Source organism: Podarcis cretensis (genome assembly GCF_951804945.1).
Source record: "Podarcis cretensis genome assembly, chromosome: 15".
NCBI classification, from domain to species: Eukaryota; Metazoa; Chordata; class Lepidosauria; order Squamata; family Lacertidae; genus Podarcis; species Podarcis cretensis.
In genome coordinates, this window is record NC_137185.1 from 6,267,655 (window position 1) to 6,288,817 (window position 21,163).

Sequence of the window (21,163 nt, forward strand, 5' to 3'; positions counted from 1 at the left end):
CTGTTTCCGTATTGAGACTGAGACTTAGGACAAGTGAAAGAATGATCCTTTCCCCACCTTGCCTCCCCAAAAGCACACATGCTTTGTGCAGAGTTAACTTGGGGAATTGCAAAGATGGGCTCAAACCAACATTTAAAGCAATGGCCCTGCAAAGGTTGTCTGATCAGACAACTCTCATCATCCGGCTGGTTGGAGGCTGGTGGGAGTCGGGAGTCCAAAACATCTGGAAGGCCACAGGTTCTCCATCAGGGCTCTAAAAAATTGTGAACCTGAAAAGGTCTAAACACAAACTTGGCCAAGCTGGTTTTCCTTACGAGTGAGAGTTGCTCCGACTAAGTTGCGGCATATCTGCGTAGCAGGGTTCCAACCAATCAGCCTTCCCCTTTTCCAGACACTCCATTCCATTCCATTCTCCACCCATAACTCCCGGCTTCCTATTTCCAGCCAGAGGTGGCAGTCCCGGGTGGGCGACCTCCCACAGGCCACATCCCAGTGGTGTGCAGGGCCGGAGCAAACATGGATGGAAAGCAAATGTTATCTCTGAACTATAGGCTAGTTTCTACACACACTCCTCTATCCCCCCTCCAGACAAGCAAAGAGGCACCATCAAGGTTCAGGGGCACATCTCAGCCATGCCAATTATTTAAAGGGGGGTATGAAGTTGGTGAGGGGTGTGGCTGGGAAGGAGGAGTGGCCCACAGAGAGCTCTGAGGGCCACAGAAAGTGTCCTGGAGGTTGCAATTGCTCCCAGGCTTGAGGTTCCCCACTCCTGAATCAAGTAAACAGAATCATTATCATTGTCTTGCAGTTAAAACCACTTGGAGACTAGCACAATGCAGCAAATAAGGCACTGGGCTTGGAATGTGAAAGCCAAACCAGACCCAGATCTGCCGCACAGGTTATATTCTCCTCCGCAGGCTTGCCTACCTTACAGGAGTGTTACCAGGACAGAATTAGGCTGCTCCTTTTCTTTTGTGGGAGAACAAAAGGCAAAAAAGACAAAGAGAGAGGGTGACACAGAAGAAGCTCCTGAAACAAGGTCCAGAGCACTTACTTGGCATAGACAACCTTGGCAAGACAGTCCCTTCTCGTCCCACATTCAACCTTGGGGCAAGCCTTCTTGAATACCTGCCGTTGCTTCCCAGCCGTTATCGTCCGGATCCACAGCGTTTCCAGCAACTGCTCTACAGGCACCTTTAATAATCTGGAAGCAGTCTTTGCAAATCCTGGGTTTGGAAGATTTTTATTTTTTTTTAAGGTTCTGTGGCTATTTTAAAAAAAGATTCCCACTTAATCTTGCGGTTTGTCCTTGGTTCACCACTCATTCTTTTCTGGGAGCAAGACAACTCAAAAAAGTTCACACACAACCTTAAGCCAAACCACACTTTAGTGATTTCCCCTCTAAATACCCGCATGATGCTCTCTGTCTAAGCCATGGTTTGGAAGTATATTAGTGTGAAGGAGGCTGCTGTAATTCTTGCCTACCATCCCGGGAACTTTGGTTGAAGGCTGTTCTAAAAATATAATGAATAATACAACCAGTTTGGTCAGGAATTGGAGGGATCATGGCGACTCACCTTTGGCGCTGTCGTCCAGTTCACAAGGCTGCGACTCGTCCTCAGCCTCAGAGAACTGGATGTTTCCCAGGTGGAGAAGACCTGCTAATATCTGGGGGGAAAAAGAGACAAGATGCTTCAGGGGTGGGAGAACACCTTGGGGCACATAGACTATTCAGGTTAGCTAGGAGCCAGCACTCCAAACGTCCCTGCAGAATCTGGGTAGGAAGTCATCAATGTTCACCCAGCCAACGATTTAAGCCAGAGGTAGGGAACCTTTTTGACCTCAAGGTCTGTATTCCCTTGTGGGCAACTTTCTGAGGGCCACATACCACTGGTGAGTGTGGCCATCCTCCTTCCAGGCATTAGGAAGAGGCATTACCATAGTAAAGCCACTAGCAGGGGCACAGATCTGTGTTTCGACCAACCTTGAAAACATTATTCTGCGTGTAGCAGTCAATGCCCAGATGCGACATCGCCTCTCGTGTCACCTCAAAGGAGTCCTCTGTGGAAGAGAAAGAAACCCTCAAGTTAGAGAAGGAGATGGTGTGTCTCTTAAGAGTATTATCCCCATTGGGAAGAAAGGTGTGAAATGGTGCTGCTGGTGGAGCAATGAGTGGGCGGAGCAATGACTGCAAAATTTCTCTTTGTATAGTAGGTTAGTTTCTACACACATTCACACACACCCCTCTTTAGCCTCCATCCAGGCAAGAATGTGGTAATAGTAACAACATCTTAAGGACCACAAGTTTCTAGTTTTCAACGCAGCAGCAGTTGCAACCCCCCTGACAGATAACCATCCAGCCTTTACTTAATAGAGAGCCTACATTTATTTAAGCTTATTCTTAAACTTCCCCACTGCTTCCCCTAAAGCAGCTGAGGTTCCTTTTACAATATATGGTCCCAAAGCAACACCTTCTAGAGTCTTTTCAGGATTCGGAAGCCAGCAGAATTTTGCTCCTTCAGGGACGTCCCATTCCAGTCGTTCTTCGTGACTGGCACCTTTTGCAATCTGGAAAGGAAGAGTAAACAGTTCAGGAAATTCTCCTCAAAGCAAGCCATGGTAGCGTAACCAGCAAATTATATATGTGTGTGTGTAGAGAATGTAGGGAAGAGTAAAATGAGGCAAGAAAAGGGAATCACCCTTTCACATTAGATTTAAAAGCAATGGCACAAGATGACCTCATGGCAAAACCACGGTTTGGAGCCAAAACCGTGGTGGTTGTAGCCAAGCCTGTTCTACTCAGAATAGACCTGTTGAAATGAATGGACTTAAGTTAGTCATGCCCATTAGTTTTAATGGGTTTACTCCAAGTAGAAGTCAGATACAACCCATGGTTTCCAAAGCGCACAACAGCCAAAGAACGGATTTTGAGCAGCATTTCTGCTTTCATATTTTAAAATGTGTAGCTTATATTAAGAGAGGGAAATGTTTTCATACAAGCAAAAAAAAAGTAACGAAAAGTATTACAATCATATGTAACCTAAAATCTAGCTGAAGACAAAACAATTACCGTATTTTTTGCCCTATAGGACGCACCGGCCCATAGGACGCACCTAGATTTTTTTTGGGGGGGGGAATAAAGGGAAAAAAAATTATTCCCCCCCCCCAGGCGCGGGGCTGGGGCGGGGGAAGCCCGAGCTTCCCCCGACGCCAGCCCCCAGAACGGGACCCAGAGCGATGCCGAAGCTGCGGGGGGGGGGGGGAATAAAGGGGGGGAAATTATTTTCCCCCCAGGTACAGGGCTGGGGCAGGGGAAGCCCGAGCTCCCCCCTCCCCCCTCCCGGGACCCAGAGCCATGCCGAAGCTGCGTGCAGCTTTGGCATCGCTCTGGGAGCTTGCGGGGCTGGAGGAGGGGGAAGCCCTCCGCCAGCCTTCTAACCAAGTCGGGGGACAGCGGGAAAGGTGTGCTGCGCCTCCCGCTGTCCCCCGGGTTTGCGGGGCAGGCGACGGGGAGGAGAGGCTTCTCCCCCCTGCCAGCCTTCTAACCAAGTCAGGGGACAGCGGGAAAAGCGCGCTGCACCTCCCCGCTGTCCCCCGAGCTTGTGGGGCTGGCGGTGGGGCTCTCCTGAAGCCTGGAGAGCGAGAGGGGTCGGTGCGCACCGACCTCTCTCGCTCTCCAGGCTTCAGCGAAAGCCTGCATTCGCCCCATAGGACGCACACACATTTCCCCTTCATTTTTGGAGGGGGAAAAGTGCGTCCTATAGGGCGAAAAATACGGTACAATATTTTCCATGCAAAGAGACATTTGCCTAAACTAAGGAATTTGCATACAGATTTGCCAATTTAAAAAAATGAAGGAATGAGGAGTTAACATCATTGTTTTCTTTACTCCCCAATTACTAGTAATATACAGAAATATAAATAATATACGTCTGCCTAAGCTTACTTTCACAAAACCCACATCTTGGAATAAACAGGAGCGACCACACAGAATCCATCCCTAGAATCACCAGACAGGGCAGGGAGAGATCCTTGCCTGAAACCTGCTGCTGCCACCCAGTGTAGACAGTATTGAGCTAGATGGACCAGTGATCTGACCTGGTATGAAGGCTGCTTCCTGTGTTAATTAACTGACATCAAATTATTTCAGGGGATTTGCTCTTTGTGTTCAGTTAATTTAGAAATACTTATCAAGTTAAAGTTATCGATTTTGGGACCCTCAAAGAAGCAGAAGCTAGATACTGACTGTGCATTCCCACGCATGTAAACATACAAAAAGGAAAGGTCACGTATTTGAAATAATAACAACAAAAAACACCGACGGCACAAACCTGGTAGAAGATATGAAAGTTCCTTTCACAGGGGGCTTGGTAGGCAACCCTTGTTTTCTCCAGCAGGAAAGTCTGGATGGAAGCACTTGTTAGATGCTGAGACCTGGAAAAAAATGCTCAGAAATAATTTTTCTTTATATTTCTAAATATGTGGAAGTTTGTGAACCCCATCAATTCCAAGGATGAATGCCAAGTTCAGCACATGTTCTCATGGCAATAAAGACAGCACAAAATTTGCAGTTAGGAATTGGTGGCAATGTCAGGCAACTTCAGTGCTGTCGAGCTGTTTGTGTATATCTCTAGGTTTTTTAAAAATTCATACCTGTTTAACTGAAGCTGGATGTATTTGCCAAAACGGCTGCTGTTGCTGTTACGAAGGGTACATGCGTTTCCTACAAAGTCCAGCCCAAGTGGAGAATGAGAGAAGAGGTAGATTAATGATCAAAAATCAAAAATAACACACCAGTCAAGGCAATTCTCCCTCTCAAAGAAGGAAATGTAGCGGGTTGACAGACTCTGAGAATAGACAGCTCACCATTCATATGGACACAATGGGAAATCGCTGTTACTGTAGAATAGGGTTGCCATATGACTGGAATTTCCAGTACATGGCCAGAATACTGCCGTCGGAAGCAGTGTCCAGGCGGAAATCTCCAAAATGTCTGGGAAAATCCGGAGGTATGGCAACCCATTTTCCTTTAAAATAGCTCCAAAAAAGCTCAACAACTTTGGGTAAAACTAAAAATTGCTCAACAACTTTGGCAAAAAAACCCTTTGTGTCCGGATTCTCACTTTTTGAAATATGGCAACCCTATTGTAGAACAGACATGCGAAACTCCTGGCCTGCTAGACCATTTCCCCCAAGCCACACACATCTGTACCACCTGATGTCATATGTAGTTTCAGGTGTGCAGCATATTAAGATATGGCTGCAGATCAACAGCTGGGAGCCTTAAAGTATACCGATCATACTTTGAAGGCAGTTTTCTATTTGGTGGCTTTTTAAAATGAAATTGGTGGCAATTTGAAATGAAAGCTCAGCTAGGATTCTTTCTACTCAGGAAGCTTTCAAGTCATGGTTCGCCTGCTGTCCACAGAACCCAAACCACAGTTCACACAATCTGTGGCTTGGCAGTTTGATCTGTGCTGCTACACTTGCAGGAATATATCTATTCAAAAGTCATATTTACCAAAGGCTTCCATTACTGGGTTGGAGTCCAACACCCTCTTCTCTATCCTTTCCACTGCCACGCTGCCTTTGGGGACGGTGGAGGACGAGGCGACTGTGGCGTAAAATTTCATCAGGCAACGGGAGGTCCATGTCTGGAAAGATGGTCATGAATGTGAGCTGTGGGCTGCTCTTGACAGATGTCATTGAATCAGAAAGGTGTTTACAGGGAGGAAAAGAGGGAAGGCTGCTTCAATGAGGCCACAAATGAAGAGCTAGCATTTTGAGACTGTTCTCACGTGCACAGAACTTGCTGCTGAATGCGTGAACAGGCACTGCTCAGCTCACCTATGTGCTAAACAGAATGGCCAATGACTGTAGGCAACTTGGACTCACACGCTCCAACCTTCCGTCTCCTTCCCCATTTATCAGTATAGTAAAAAATATTATCCCACCTGCCATCAATGCCGATACCAGGACAGGGTACAGAAAATAAATGCCAGCCAACCAAGTCTTAAACATACGAAACACATACTAAAATGTTCAGAACAAATAAAGCCGCAAAAAAACTACAGAGCAAGTAAAACAATCCACCACCTCCATCCCTGCGATCAGCAGGTGAGGTGTTAGTGCTGCCACAGGGAGCTAGCTGGTGCTGACCTGCAACATGGCCTTTTCCAGTGGTGGCTCCCAGTCTGTGGAATACCCTCCCTGGGGAGGTGCATCTGTCTCCCTCAATACTGGCTTTTCAGGATGATTTGAAAGACATTCATGTTTACCCAAGTTGATGGCTGAAAGATACGATCCTGACAACCCTGAAATCATGGGCTGAGGGAATGTCATTGCTTTTACGCTGTTTTTGAATGTTTCTAATGATCTTGTTTTAATGATATGTTTGTGGCCCTGGTGAGATATATAATGAATAAACAGCTTACACAATTTTAAAATGCCTGAGCATATAAGTAAGGTCTTAGCCTGGGGCCAAAATGACAGCACTGGCATCGGTTGAGGAAATGCGGCCTTTGGGTCTAAAAAAAGGTCCCCACCCCTGGGTCATAATAAGTGATGGTTTCCCAAGCTTGGATTCAATAGGAAACTGCATTGTATTATCAAAACCAAAAGTGGATGGCTCATAAGCACACTTGGAGAAAGCTCCTTGCATGTGGTAAACAATGACATCAGGGCTACATTGCACCTTTCTCAGATATGGTAGCTGTCCACATGCAGGGAACTTTGCACGCATCGGGAAAAGCCTTGCACTTTGAGATAATGCATGAAAGAAAAAGTTATGTTCACTATTCACCTACACAAGCCAGCAACATGGTCTTCCCCCAGAGATGGGTGAGCAGTTAGCCGATCACAGAGAGATGCCTGAAGGAAGTATTTCCCTTACCTTCCCAGCTCCGCTTTCGCCGCTCACAATGATGGACTGGTTTACAGGCAGGATCTGGCTCTGGACATTCCTGTAGGTCTCCTCTGCTACCACGAAAACATGAGGTTTGAGTTCCTAAGAAGCAAAAGAGCGAACACAGATGTGTTTTTGGAAGGAAAAAGCTACTGTCAGGTGCAGCTCACTAAATGCAGGGATGGGGAACCTGTGGCCTCTGGATCTTGCAGACTTCAGCCCCCATCATCCGTGACCATGGGCCACCCTGGCCAGGGATGATGGGAACTGTAGTCCCTTGGATCCCTAGATCTTTCTGCACACCAGCTCTCATCACGCCTAACCATTGGGCCAGGCTGACTGGGGCTGATGGGAACTGGAGTTCAAAAGGCAGTGGAGGGTTGCATCTGTTCCCCACCCCTGGGTTAATGGCTTAGTTGCTGCCTGATGGATGCAGGGCAGATGGGAAGCCTGTAACCTTCCCTACCTCATCATGCCTTGTTCCAAAAGTGCAGCCCTTACAGCTTCCTTTTTAAAAGCCACCAACTGTTAAGATATTTTCCATGCATCTCCTGGGCAAGATCTCGTTTGGCAGGGGCTGAGCTGGTGCAGTTCTCCCTCCCCCCCTCACTCACCTGAAGGCAGGGGGCAGTGTGGTAGTCCCGCATGAGCTCGAGCGAGTAGAGAGGCGGTATCGGCCGGAAGGGGTTGACTGCCACCAGGCTGCTGCCGGCATTAGTGTAAAACACATCAATGGCGTATCTCACTTGCAGGCACTTCAGGACTGAGGATGGCAGAAGGTTTCATCAGTGGCAAGAAATGTGCTATTTCATGTTTCCGAATTCAACCTCCCTTTTCCCCCCAATAATCAAGGTGAGGGTTTATTGGGGGGGGGGGCGTAATGGAAGAATTGCACTAGGGGAAATGAGTTTCTTCCTTGCATGTGGGAGAATAATGCAGTCACATCCTGCTGTGACCAAAAAACGGAGACCAGGGCAGAACAGTAAGAGCAGGCCCACAGCCTGGGGTGCCAGGTGATGCTGAGGGCTGCATGAAATTGGACCGAGGTGAACCAAGGGCCACAGGTTCACCACCCCGGTCTTCTAGTGACATGTGGATGCACAGTGGTGTGTTCGTTTTTAAACCCTACCAGTTGTGGTGGTCACAGGATTCACTTTGGTAAGGTCATCAAAGCAATGGAGCTGCCGCTCGTCACCCAAGAAGGATTTGACATCTTCCCCGAGACCATTCTCTTCATCACAACTGGTGGCCGTGTGACTCTTGGTGCTGTTCACCTGAAGGAAGAGGCAGAAGGAGATGCCACTAACTGACCAAAACACCAGGATAGTGATTTGCCATATAAAAAGCTGCCCTGAAAGTAAGTTTACAAGCAGGTAAGGCTGGGATCTGCTCCTGCCTGAAACCCTGTAGAGCCGCCACCGGTCAGAAGTCCCGGGTTCAATCCTTGGCACCTCCAGGCACCAATTCCTTTGAAATTCTGGAGCCTCTGTCCATCAGTGTACGCAATACTGAGCTAGATTGATCAAAAGCCAGCCTTAGTTTCAGGCAGATTCCTATGTTCCTATCAAAGCTGGCCCTTAAATTCAGAACCATGAGGACTAGATTCTTGCTTTAATTTTAGGGAAGAGCTGTAGCTCAGCAGCAAAGGCCCTGTTCTGTTTGGAGAAGGTCTCAGGCTCAGTCCCCAGCAGCTAGGAGACACTCCCTGTCTGAAACCCTGAAGAGTTGCTGCCAGCCAGTGCAGATAGCACTGAGCTAGATGGACCCCGTGGCCAGACTCAGTATCAGGCAGCTTCTTAGCTTCTGGACAGGCAGCCATATGATCTGCTCCCTGGATGGCTTCCTGGCACTACTGGAAGCCTTTCCATATTACCATCTTAGCTTTCCCTGACATTACCTGCTTGGGCGTTTTTTCCCTTCTCATTTTGTGGGGCTTTGAAGTTCGTGTTGGAGAATGCATTGGAGTACTACCAGCTTGGCAAAATCTCAACGGTGGAGGACTTCAGGTTGCAGGAAATCTCAGGCAAGAGAAATGAGGAGCCCTGAATAGAATGAAGAAGGTTGTTTACATGAACTGGTTTTGGCAACCTGCAAAATGCTACTGAGTGTGACAGGGAAGACTTCATTGGGCCGCGTGATAGATACATCATGGGGTGGGTAACCTTTCTTTCAGCCTAAGGGCCACACTCCCTTCTAGGCCACATGCCAGGGGCAAAAGTAGATGGAGCAAGAAAGGTGTGTTTTACTGAGGCTAATTTCTCCATATACTCACACACACTGCTTTCTCTCCTCCATTCAGGCAAACAAGGGGCCTTATCAGAACCAAGGGCACCTTACAGCCAGACACCAACACTCAAGGAAGGTGCAAAGCAAAACAGAGAAGAGGGTGTGGCCTAGAGGGCTGCATATGCATCCAGTCCAACTTTTTAAGATTAAAAACAGGGGTGCATGTTTTCCAGGATGTGCTCCCGGGTGAGGCATGTGACCTGCGCAGAAATCTCCCCCCACAAGTGCTTATCTCAGGGGTGTGAGATCACAGCACCCAAAATACCCGCCGCAATTTCACATGGAGAAATGGGATGTTCCCCCCTTTTTTTTCAGGACACATGGCGGGTATGCATTTGACCTGGGGATCTGCTCTAAGCTTCCCCACCCTGAAGATAGAAAATACCGAGCTCAATGGAGCAATGGTCTGACTCGGTACAAGGCAGCTTCTTCTGTTCCTATTTAAATTGGCCCTTAGTACAACACCATGAGGACTGGAAACTTGTTTTATCCTGTGAGGGAAGAGCTGTAGCTTGGTCCTGTGTTGTATCCCCAGCATCTCCAGGTACGGCTGAGAACGCCGCTTTCTATATTCCAGCGCTCTGAGCAACAGCAAGCGTCTGGGTCTAGTGAGGCAAAGTGGGGCCTGGGGACTATCCCCAGGGTCGATTATGCAAAATTGAATGGGAAGGGGCAACATCACAAATCCCTAACTGAAAAAAACAGTTTAGAGAAATATCTGTTTGCACTCTGGCGTCCTTTTGGATTAAGGATAGCAAAGTGGATTCTTCCCCTTCCTTAAATGTAAGGTTTCCCGGCTGTTATAAACAGATTTGTGGGAGGAGGGAAAAGAAGGCCTGTGGGGAAAAACGACAGCAGAACATTTTTGCACGGGCGTGACCAGTGGAAAGTTACACGCCAGGGAAACAAAAAACAAAAAACCATCCAGCAACCCAGACTGCTGGTTCTATCCAGCAGCAGCAAATCCAGCCAGCAGATTTAAGCTATGGGATGTTGTTTTTATTAACTTCCCCTGTGATCATTCCACTGGTTAGGATTCTCCCCCCCCCCCCCATCAAAAATAATTATGCTTAAGAGATAGTCCCATACTATTCACTGACAGCTACTATTTGTGGGATTTGCAGTAAAATGTTGCAGCATGGAATGTGCCCATTCAGGCTTCCTGCAAGCCTGGTTTTTCCATTCCCAGTTAACCCCCCCCCCCAAGTTATCTGCAGGAGGCTGGTTTTACCTCTGCTCCCTTATGTTGGGTGATATCCAACATCAGCCATGCTCAGAGTTACACCCATTCTTCTTGCTTCTCTATACTCCCTGTACTAATGAGAGAAGACCCTGACCCAAGTCTTCAGTCCATGCCAGAGTATGCAGAAGAGGGGACTGGTGGCAATCACAAATCGTGGCTGGCTAGTAAGCCAAAGCAGTACAAAAAATATTAATCATTTTTTTTAAAGGAGTGGGGCACAAAGAAGAGACAGGGCTCCAAAAACAACTCAAGTGAACACTGAACATGCTTAGTGAGCATGGAATGCTGACTGTCTGAAGTCAATAACATTGGGGGGGAAACCCACATCAGGAACAATAAAGCTATTCTTTCCTTAACTCTGAAGATCCATTGTTGGCCTCTTTGTGGATTACAGTTACCCTTTAAACAACCTGTCCTGCTTATAAAGGATTATTAGAACAGATTTCCACACACAAACACACTCTTCAGCTGGGTGCCAAGGCAGGTGGGTCTCCTAATTCTCATTGAGCCTCTATTTGTGGTAACAGCAATGTGTGATACCACATTCGGGATTCAAGAGCCTTAAAATCCCCTTGGCAGACCAGACCAAAAATCCGTCCATTGGCCTGTCTCCAACAGAAGACAGTTGTGATGCTTCTGGGAAGCTCCCAAACAGGACATGATGGGAATTTAAACACCCCTGATTGGTTGTCAAGTACTTAAGACATGTTGCGTTTTAAGTATGGGAGGGGGAGAATGTAAAAGCAGCATGAGGGAGGACAGCCGCTCCTGTGCGACAACTGAGCATTCGAGAAGTGACTCAATAAGCTTGGATCATTATGAGGCCTTGCAATCAAGAGTTCGGCCACTGGACCCTGGGACCTGAGATGTCAGTATGAAGGCAGAAGAGCAGAGGAGAGGAAGGAAGGGCCTTAGTGCAATAGGAGACACTAACAGATCCTTGGCCAGGGGGTGGCTGGGCTCCCACCCCTCCATCCTTACAACAGCCCCCCAGTACATAATTGTTGGCCAACGACCTAAAGCAATCCAGCCCATGTATCACAATATAAAACAGCACAATAGCTGATTGAGCTCCATGCTGCAACCACATTCCTCTGGTCAACTTAAGTTTGCACTTCTCTCGCCAGAAGCAGAGAAAATGAGGAAAGACGGGCAACAGCTCAGTGGTACAGCATCTACTCTGCAGGCTGAAGGTACCAGGCTCAGTTTCCAGGTGGGGATGGGAGGTCTTGTCTGAAATCCCGGAGAGCCACTGTCAGTTGGTGTGGATGATACTGAATTACATAGACCGATAATCCAGCTGCAACTTCCTGTGTTTCAAATACTTTCATGAATGTCTGTATACACTTAAGGGCTAGAAATTTGGGTTGTTGTTATTGTTTACTATAAACATCTGGAGTCTATGCAAAATGGCACTTAAATGTGTGGAATGAGCTTAGGTCAGTGGCAGACATATTTTGCATGCACAAGGTTGCAGGTTCAATCCCCGGCATCTCCAGGTAGGAAAACGGTCATCTAAAGCCCTGCAGAGCTGCTGCCAGTCAGTGTAGACAACATTGCGCTAGATGAACCAATGGTCTGACTCGGTATCAGACAGCTTTCTATGTTCCTAAGAAGTGATCTCTGGTTTACAGATGTGTATATTTCATTTCTTCCTGAAAACTGCATATTCTGTTACATCTGTTTAGGCACCAGGCAAAAACATTCCTCTTCTCTCAGACCTTTTGCTAATTAAACAACCTATGGTCTTTTAAACTGTGTGTATGTAGGTTACTATCCTATGGTAAGTATAAAGGGCAGAATAGAAATAATAATAATAATAATAATAATAATAATAATAATAATAATGATGTCTTTCTACTTTAGTGTATTCAAGGCCTTCCAAAGTTTTATTTATTTATAATTTTTTTATTCTGTTTTTCAGACGACGATAATCTCTCAGATCAAGTTACGTTAGAAATAAGAGAGAGACAGGCCCTGGCATCAGGCTTAGAAACAAAAAAGGCCAGAAACAATAAAGGAAATTCAGAGTGGAGGGAAAAGGAAAGGGAGAGGGAGAGATCAGCCCTTCAAGGCCCAAACTAAGTGGTAAGCAAAGTGGTCCCCTTCAGACGCTGCTGGACTCAAACTACCATCAGCCCCAGACAACATGGCAAATGGTCAAGGATTATGGGAGATATAGTTCAGCATCATCGGGGGGGGGGGCACAGCTTCCCCATCCCTCATCTATGGAGATCAGCTAAGAGAGCAAACTTTGAGCCTCCAAGTAGAGGGACAGTCTACCTGAATACTGGGGTCCCACAGGAGGATGGAAGAGCTAACACCTTCTTGTTCCACTTGTGGATTTCCGGAGACCCCTGGATAGTCATCATTGGCAATGGATGTCCTGAACTTTGGGTTTCATCAGGCAAGGTCACTGCATATTTTTTTTAAGTCACGTTCTGTGACACATTGTTGTTACAATGATGGAAAATGCTGTATTTCGAATTAGCTTTACCCAGTGTGCCTTGCACATGTTTTTTTTTGTCAACAAAGAAAGTCCAAAGGCCCCAAAAGATTCACCCAGTTATCAGCCAAGCTTGCCTAAACACACACTCCAATTTCAAGCAAGCCTCTGCTCCAAGTGGGACATGTTTTGAAACCTGCACAGTTCAGATTAATAAAGGATCTGACCTATCCACTCTGAGCCTCCACAGCCAGAGGGTATAAAATTGATCCCACCCCCCATTCCCTGTATATAACTAAATCTCACAACAGCCCTATGAGGGAGGTAAGACTGATTCTCCCTACTCCCAGTTCAATGTGCTAACCCAGATGCAGGGAACCTTTGGCCCTCCAGATGTTGTTGAACTACAATTCCCATCATCCCTGACAAATTGGTTATGTTTGCAGGGGCTGATGGGAGTTGTAGTTCAGCAAAATCTGGAGGACCTAGGCATCCTATACATGTTTACTCAGAAGACAGTACTGCTATGTTCAGTGGGCTTACTCCCAGGTAAGTGTGTTGACATTATAGAATCATGGCAGCCTAGCATTTGTAGAGCTAAAATTGAAAAGGGGTGTGGGGGGCCGTCATTGAAAAACCAAATGAAAGAAACCCAAAAAAGGTATAAACATACAACGTTGGACAGGAACACATCAGAAGATGTAGAAGAAGCTTAAAGCCAGGGACCAGCAACACTTACACTTATTATTATTATTAATGCAAGTTTCTCTACCCCATTCTTCAAGCCAATGCCTAAGGGTGACAAACCAAAAATAGATAATAAAATAGAAATAGATGAAAAACTCTTAAAACATAACAAACAACAAACTAAAGGCAGTGATTTATATATTGTTATGAGAGGAGGGGCGGTACTGAGGGATTTGAAAATCAGACCCCCCTCCCCTTTCATAGAAACATAGGAGGAGATGTCATATACAGAGTCAGACTACTGGTCTATCTAGCTCAGTGTTATCTACACTGACTGGCAGCAGCTCTTCAGGTTTTCAGGCAGAGGCCACTCCCAGCCCCACCAGAAGATGCAGGGAATTGAACCTGGGACCTTCTGCATGCCAAGCAGATGTTTTTTACCACTGAGCTATGGTCCTTTCCCACTGGGATCCTTGCTTTGCTCTTCAATGAGTGGGAAAAGAACTCTGCACACCCTTAAGGGAACTCTTGCTTCATTCCCTTTCTGAAGCAGCATGTGGAGTAGGGGGGAGGGAATAAGTTGTGGGGCTTAAACTAAGAGATCAGCATTTCTGGAGAGGAAGAGAGAAATAACTACATTGATAAGGAACAAATGAAAGAAAGCAGAGAGAAAGAGATTTGAGACTAAATGGACTCACCCGTTCCATGTATATATGGAGAAGGAGAGGATCGAGAGCGACCGGCGAAAAGCAACGTCCTCCGGAGGTAGGCGAAGGACGGCTCAGCCAGTGCCGGGCAAAGGCGGAGCTGGAGGCGGAGGCTGCTGGGTTTGAATCGGAAGGGCTTCCAGACTCCCTGGAAGATCCGGATTTGACGCCCCGCCTCTGGCATACGGAGCCCAATTTCGGATTCCCGGGGGAATCTGGAGCGCGCAGAGGACCGCAGCTTTGCAGCGCCAGCCTGTGCGCGCTTAAGCCGCGCACAATCCCATTGAAATCCAATGGGGCTCACTACCCAGTAGGGATGCGTGGGGTTTGCATCCCGCCGGCCTCATCCTGTGCCTGCTTCCTCCCATGGAAGCAGACAGCGCTGACTGCCATTCACGTTCAGACAACCGTGGCGCAAGTTTTCATCGGAAGGAAGCTCCACCGAGTTCAAGAATGAGGTTTACTCCTAAGAAAAGGGTGCGCAGGGTCGCTGCATGCTTTACGCGGAAATTAGTGGGGTTTCCCAAGAAAATGTGCGGGGTGGGTGAGTTCCAGTTTAGCAGCCAGGATCCGTGTCTCATCGGAAGCAAAGCATGCTTCCCGAAGCAACAACGCAGGCTTTACTCGGTAGCAAGCTCCGCTGCACCCAGAAAGCGTGTGTTGCACCACAGCCTAAAATAGTTGTTTTAAATTTTTACATGTTGTGTTTTAATTGTTGTGGGCCGCCCCTGGACCCTAGGACGAAAGGCGGGTAGTGCTAAATAAGTAAATAACAATAATAGTCGGATCGAGGAGGTGGGGAACGGAAACGCGCTCTTACCAGATCGGACGCACGTGGAGACAAGGAAATTCGCTGCTTGTTCTACACGCGGAGCACCTGGGGAGTAACACTCCCTAGTATCATGGAGGGTGGGGTCAAAAGAGCGAACACTTCCTTGCAGGTTGTCCCCCACCCCCGCAAGCAGAAAGCTAGCACAGTAAGGAGAAGTGCTAGTTTTAAAAAAACTTGTAGGGAGTTTTTTTTACTGGAGGTGAAAACTTACTGGGTGGGGGGAGGCATCCTTCTTCAGCTGAAATGCGAAGTGGTCTACTCCAGTCTGTGTCGACCAAACCTACAATCGGTGGCAGGCAAACAAGCAATGCAAATTATTAAATTTTATTTGTTTTTAAAAGTATAAACTGCTAACTGAAAGAACCACGAGGTTGTACAATCAAATAATCAGAACCTCATAAAATTGTAAAATACATCACCTCTCCACTACAAATCTCTGTTGCTGTGCTAGGCAAATCTCTGGTGAGTAGATGAACGTGATAACCAGAAATTGCCATGACAGAGATTTGATAACGCTGGGGAGGCTTCACCTGCTGAGTATCTGCCTGCCATGCAGCCTGTTATCACAGGTGTAGGATCAGGATGCAGTTCTCCCACCTTACCCCGCCTTTTCTTTTTAGTGCCTTTTAATATGCCATTAGTAACCTTTATATTAAACTTGGCCATGGCTGAGCAGTCTGATGAATCAGGCAATCTCGTTTAGCAGGCTACTTGCTCTGATGAAAATGTCATCAGGAAACAGATCCCTGATTTACCTTTTTTGCAGCAGGAAGTATAAGCGAGGAGCTGTGCAGAGCTAAAGAGAAACTCTACACCTGTGTTTTAAATGCAGTATTAATTCTCAGAGAAACAGCAAAGACCTGTCTCTGACCCAGCCTTTATGATGAGAATGTTTTCAGTTAGCCAAACAAATCCTGCTGTCTTTCTTCGCTGAAACTTTACCTCCATAAGAATGCAGGTAATTCTTTCAAAACGTTTTTGCTGCATATTTTCCAGTTCTTATAGCTATTATTTGTAGGGTTTTTGACTAGTGGCTGAAACCTTCATAGAGCAGATGTTTTGTCCTGCACTGTGTAGGGTTTGGATGAATTACCCATGATTAATGTTTGTATGCATGTGATTATTTGCTAGCTGCAGTTATATATACCGCCTGTTTCTCCAATGCATTCAAGGCAGCTTACAGTTTTAAATAAAGGCTGCAGTCTGATACATCATGTGATGCTAAAAGGAATGGGGAGGAAAGAAGGAAATGGGCAAACCTTGTTAAAATAGCAGGTGTGGCTGCAGCTGGTACTTGAATCAGCTAAAGGAGCAAGAGAGAGAGAGAGAGAGAGGGTCTCTGCCCCAAGACACTAACAGCATGAGAGGGTGAGAGACAGGCCTCTGCTTCCCAAAACTAACATGCTATTTAAAATAGTTAAAGGAGCCAGAAAGGGTGTGAGACAGCTTCCTATGTTTCTGTGATGATGGAAAGTGCAGCCAAGAAACATTCTCACAAACCATTATTTAGCGTTACTGTGGTATAGTGTCGGATTAAGACCTGCGAGACCAGGGTTCAAATCCCTGTTCACCCATAAAGATGATCTTGGGACCAGTCACTGCCTCTCAGCCTAACCTGCCTCATAGGGGATTAAATGAAGTGGGAGAGAACTATGTGTGCTAACTTGAGCTCCTTGGAGGAAAAAGTTGGGATATAAATGCAGTAAATAAATAGTGATTCATTTTGAAATTCCTGTCTATATGTTAAAATTGCAAAGAATGTTACATCTCTGGAACTAAATTTTATTTATGTTCTTTTAACCTCTGTTCAGAATTTGATTTATGTTTTTAAGTTGCATGCTTCTGTGGATAAAATCCATGTTAAAACAAGCAAGGAAAATAACTAAATAAATGTCTGAAGGCTATGTTCTACTTCCATGGTCAGAAGTGGCATACTTTTGAATACCAGTTGCTGAGGGATCACAAATTGAGAGAGCCCTGTTACATTCAGGTCCTCCTTGCCCCCAGAGGGACATCTTGTTGGCTGCTATGAGAACAGAATATCGGACTAGATGGGCCTTTGGCCTGATCCAACTACAGTGCTCTTTTTACTTTCTTAACCCGCCTTGTCCTGAAGGCTTGCCATCTCCAGGAGAAGATGAGCAAAGGACCTCGAAATGGCCAGTCAGTAAGGTTTGCTGGCTTACAGCTTTTTATCAAGGGTGATCCTGAGCTGTAATTAAGCTAGCACATCGCCTCCTTGCAGACTATTGCTGTGCTGAAAGACAAATTTGCAGTCTTGCAGGGCTAAGAGGCGAGGGTGTGGTGAGCTCTTGCCTTTTAAGCTCCCTCTTCAGAGACGCCTTTCCCTGACAAGCCGCAGCTTGTCTCATCCAAAGATGAATATTGCAAAAATGTTTCTAGGGAAAAAATGAAGGTGGCAGTCGATTGTAGGAGGCCTCAAGAAAAAGAAGAGGAGCAAAGGTGATTAGACAGAATTTGGTGAGGTGCATTCACTAGTGGAAGAAAACTGTGGGAGTAAGAACATAAGGAGGATTTCAGCAGGACGTTATGAGACATACACTGACTAGAAATGAAGCAACATGTCTGTCCTGAAACTTTCACAGGTGTAGACAGTATTGAAAGCGGGACTGCGTATAACCACCCTGATAGCATCATGAACATAAATTACCATGAACGCTCAATATGAAGGACACCTGGAGGGGCCCTTGTGTCTTACAATTCCCTGTAAACCTGAAATTGAGGGTGAATAACTTCACCGCAATAATTTTACTAGTGGCAGTTGCTAAGAATGTTGGCTCTGACTTGTTAAAAAGAAATGCAATATCCTCTTCAGGTGTTTGCCTTAGAAGTCCGAATAAGAGCTTGTGCATGTTAGGTTCCTATGGTATGTGGTTCCTAGGCAAGCTCTTTTAATTTCTTGCAAGTGTGTGTTTTGCAACTGCTTGTAAAAGTAGCAGTTAAAAAATAATGTGTGCTGCTTGCTGCCTGAAAATTTGTAGTCATGCACAGAGAAAGTGACTTCAGCACAGATTTTTTTTAATTTCTATCCTGCCCACTGGTTTAAAAAGTCTACTGGACCAACTTGATTCACCAAGGTGAGGATTTACCCTGGGGTGGATGCAGTTACCCACTCTTCATTTTTGTTCAGTTTGCTTGCTGCTAACTTTATATCTTCTTTCTTTTTTTTAGTGACTTACAATAGCAGAAAAAATGTCGCAAAAGCAAAAAGAAGAATTTATAAGTAATTTGAATGGAACTACCTTGCTGGAGATCTCCATTGGCTTACCCCTAGCGTCATTATGCCTCCTTTCCAGAGGGCTTCTGCTGATCTTTTATTTTCTCTGCTATGGAAAACCACTACAGTCAATGGTTGGCCATTTTCTTCTAGACTTCACCATCTTAGTTGTCCCGCCAGTGCTCTCTTGTACAATTTTGGCCCCTGTCCTACCTTGGGTAATGCTCTCCATCACCGTATTCTGTGTCAGCTTGGTTTTGATCATATACAGTCGGAGAACCAATTATGTGCGAGTGCCGCCTAAGCAAATCATAAGCGATTTCTTGAGGACAAGCTTGGAACCAGAGTACATTCCTTCGATAACGGTGTTCCGAGTCTTTGTCAATGTCTTGACATCCATCAGCATTCTGGCTGTAGATTTTCCACAGTACCCTCGGCGGTATGCAAAAACAGAGACCTATGGAACAGGGGTAATGGATTTTGGAGTGGGATCATTTGTTTTTGGGAACGCTGTGGTTTGTCCAGAAGTCCGACTGAAGCCTGGCATGGCACAACACAAAGTCTCTTATCTTGCCAGGCAGTTCTTTGCTGTGTGGCCTTTGCTGCTTCTTGGCTTTGGGCGGGTGATGAGCATCAAGGCCATTGACTATTACGAACATGTCTCGGAATACGGTGTGCACTGGAACTTTTTCTTCACTTTAGCTGTTGTACGGATGGCTGCGTCATTGCTTTTGGCTGTCTTCCCCGTGCGCAGAGCATGGTTAATTGCAGCAACGCTTGCTATAGTCTATGAAGGCTTCCTCAGCTTCACACCTTTGAAGATGTTCATCTTGCATGGGAGCGATGGCCAAGATTCACGGGATGGGTTTTTCAATGCCAACAGAGAGGGCATATTTTCTGTCATCGGCTACCTAGCTGTTTACATGGCTAGCGTGCAAGTAGGCTTATATTTGTTAAACAAGAGGAGCTTGGTGAAAGATTGGCTTGGCGTGATCAGTTCTTTCCTGATTGCAGTTTTCCTCCTCTTTATCTGCCTTCATGTAACGCAAACTCACATAGACACTGTATCCCGACGGATGGCAAACCTCTCCTTTTGCGTGTGGGTCATTGCTCACGGCCTGTTACTCTTTAGTTGCTTTTTGGTGGCTGATCTTGTGCTGGTGTTTGGAAAGTTTCTGGTGGCTGGGGCTAGCATTCCTTGCAGCTGGAATTTCATGCAGGCAGCAGCGGCGAGTAAAAAACACGACCCAGAGCCCCAGGATAGGAAAACGGTGCCTCGGAGTGTGTGCATGATCAGCGCTGTGAATAAGAATCAGCTCCTGTATTTCTTACTAGCGAATGTCTTGACTGGCTTCGTGAATATGGTGGTTGACACGATTCACAGCGATGCATTCTGGGCTATGTTTGTCCTGCATCTATATATGTTTACAAACTGTTTGGTTATGTATCTATTGCAAGCAAGAAATATAATCTTAAAGTGGTGGTAATTTTATAAATATATATAAAGTTGTAACCAAAAAGAATAGGGTTTGCCTGCTGGGATTGCACTGGTTTTTATAAGACTTTTGCTTGCATGCTGGTATACTGGATTATCTAAAGGAAGGAATGTGGACTATAGTTGTTTTAAACTCATGGTCACTTTCATCAAATGAACTGTAATACATTTCCATATGTCTGTAGCATCAGGACCAAAGCTCAAGCTGCAGCCAGAGCCAATGGCAGGCAGAGCTACCTCATTCTTGTTTTGTCCTCCTCCTTCCTACTGTGTTCTATAAGGGGCAACAATGAGACTAAGGAGAGGCAGAACGCTTACAGCCAGGGCCATCCCCTGGGCTAGTTGTAAGAAGGAAGGCAGGGCAGGTGGGGGCTGTTTGAGGGAAAACTGAGGTTGGTCACTTTTACAGACCAGACATTAAGCTTATTTGTCCCTTTGTCACATTGGGATTCCTGTGCAGGGTACCCTTCTCTCCTGCAGTGGGTCTGCACACACTGAATGTCTAACATGCTAAGAAGTGGTACTGAGGCAGAGGGCACTTTGTGCTTGACGAAGGTTTACAGCATGTGAATGGATCCCTCCAGACTGGTATTTTTGCAGATGTATTCTGCAACATGTCTTTGACACAATAATAGTGCTTTAATGGTGGATTTATACTGGACTGTCCAGACATCATTCCGCTTTGTTAGTTGTTCTGAGATGCTTCCCCAATCAATGTTGCTGTGTTATTGCCACCTGGAGGGGCACTATTTTGCAATAAAATCAGAACTACCCCCCCCCCCAATATTTGTGGCATTAAAAGTAGCAATCTTTCAGCAGGAAGCTATGGGGACATGCACCAATTGGAAATAAAGCAGTATGTCTGCCATTTAAGTGCAAAAAGAATTGAAAGTGAGATCATGTAGAACTGCTCCAATAACATAATGACCACAAATCAGGAATGCAATTCATAAATGCATGATAAAAGGGTGCCTAGATGGGCTATGTCCTTCCACACAGCTGCATTCACCTATTTTAATTTAAAATGTGTTTGTGTTCAGATGCAATGGGCAATCCAATCAAATACATTTTCCAAAAAACCTAAAACTTACAATGAGGAGTGTCGGAATCATTTCTCATAAAAAAGACAAATGAATTTAACTGGAGGCTGTGTGTGAGAGAGAACTGAAAGAGCTCAAAATAATCGGAGGTGTATGTTGGATTGAGTCAACACAAAGGTGATTATAATTTGCAAATAAAATGCATCAAAGCCTCCAAGCAAATAAAATATATTTAAGATGATATTGTAATGTGTGACATTTGAATTATACTACTTGTTCACAAGA

General features: G+C 45.8%; 2 protein-coding genes across 7 annotated transcripts in view; one reads left to right on the top strand and one right to left on the bottom strand.

The window, feature by feature from the left end:
* Positions 1 to 21,163, bottom strand: part of MYO19 (myosin XIX) — a 36,507-nt gene that overhangs the window by 15,161 nt on the left and 183 nt on the right. The window contains exons 1-13 of one of the 5 annotated variants that reach the window (XM_079955499.1): positions 15,317 to 15,367; positions 15,094 to 15,150; positions 8,802 to 8,946; positions 8,034 to 8,178; positions 7,519 to 7,667; positions 6,893 to 7,006; positions 5,522 to 5,654; positions 4,654 to 4,723; positions 4,332 to 4,434; positions 2,472 to 2,568; positions 1,985 to 2,061; positions 1,578 to 1,668; positions 1,055 to 1,226 (exon numbers count right to left, since the gene is read on the bottom strand). In XM_079955499.1, the coding sequence (XP_079811625.1) occupies positions 1,055 to 1,226; positions 1,578 to 1,668; positions 1,985 to 2,061; positions 2,472 to 2,568; positions 4,332 to 4,434; positions 4,654 to 4,723; positions 5,522 to 5,654; positions 6,893 to 7,006; positions 7,519 to 7,667; positions 8,034 to 8,178; positions 8,802 to 8,864 (1,214 nt within the window). In that variant the 5' untranslated portion in view covers positions 8,865 to 8,946; positions 15,094 to 15,150; positions 15,317 to 15,367. Of the gene's footprint in view, positions 1 to 1,054; positions 1,227 to 1,577; positions 1,669 to 1,984; positions 2,062 to 2,471; positions 2,569 to 4,331; positions 4,435 to 4,653; positions 4,724 to 5,521; positions 5,655 to 6,892; positions 7,007 to 7,518; positions 7,668 to 8,033; positions 8,179 to 8,801; positions 8,947 to 9,575; positions 12,198 to 14,264; positions 14,382 to 15,093; positions 15,151 to 15,316; positions 15,386 to 21,163 lie in introns of those variants that run through there. The other 4 variants (XM_079955498.1, XM_079955497.1, XM_079955500.1 and 1 more) reach the window with 4 other exon arrangements.
* PIGW (phosphatidylinositol glycan anchor biosynthesis class W) lies at positions 14,607 to 20,609 on the top strand. 2 transcript variants are annotated; one of them, XM_079955731.1, is made up of 3 exons: positions 14,607 to 14,750; positions 15,875 to 16,063; positions 18,298 to 20,609. In XM_079955731.1, the coding sequence occupies exon 3, from the start codon at positions 18,319 to 18,321 to the stop codon at positions 19,828 to 19,830; it is 1,512 nt and encodes a 503-aa protein (XP_079811857.1). In that variant the 5' UTR covers positions 14,607 to 14,750; positions 15,875 to 16,063; positions 18,298 to 18,318; the 3' UTR covers positions 19,831 to 20,609. The 2 variants fall into 2 exon arrangements, with proteins under 2 accessions (XP_079811857.1, XP_079811858.1); XM_079955732.1 differs by having other exon boundaries at positions 14,614 to 14,750; positions 15,872 to 16,063.

What these genes read in the sequence shown, in the direction of transcription:
- PIGW (XM_079955731.1), top strand. Translation starts at nt 18,319, where the DNA reads ATGTCGCAAAAGCAAAAAGAAGAATTTATAAGTAATTTGAATGGAACT.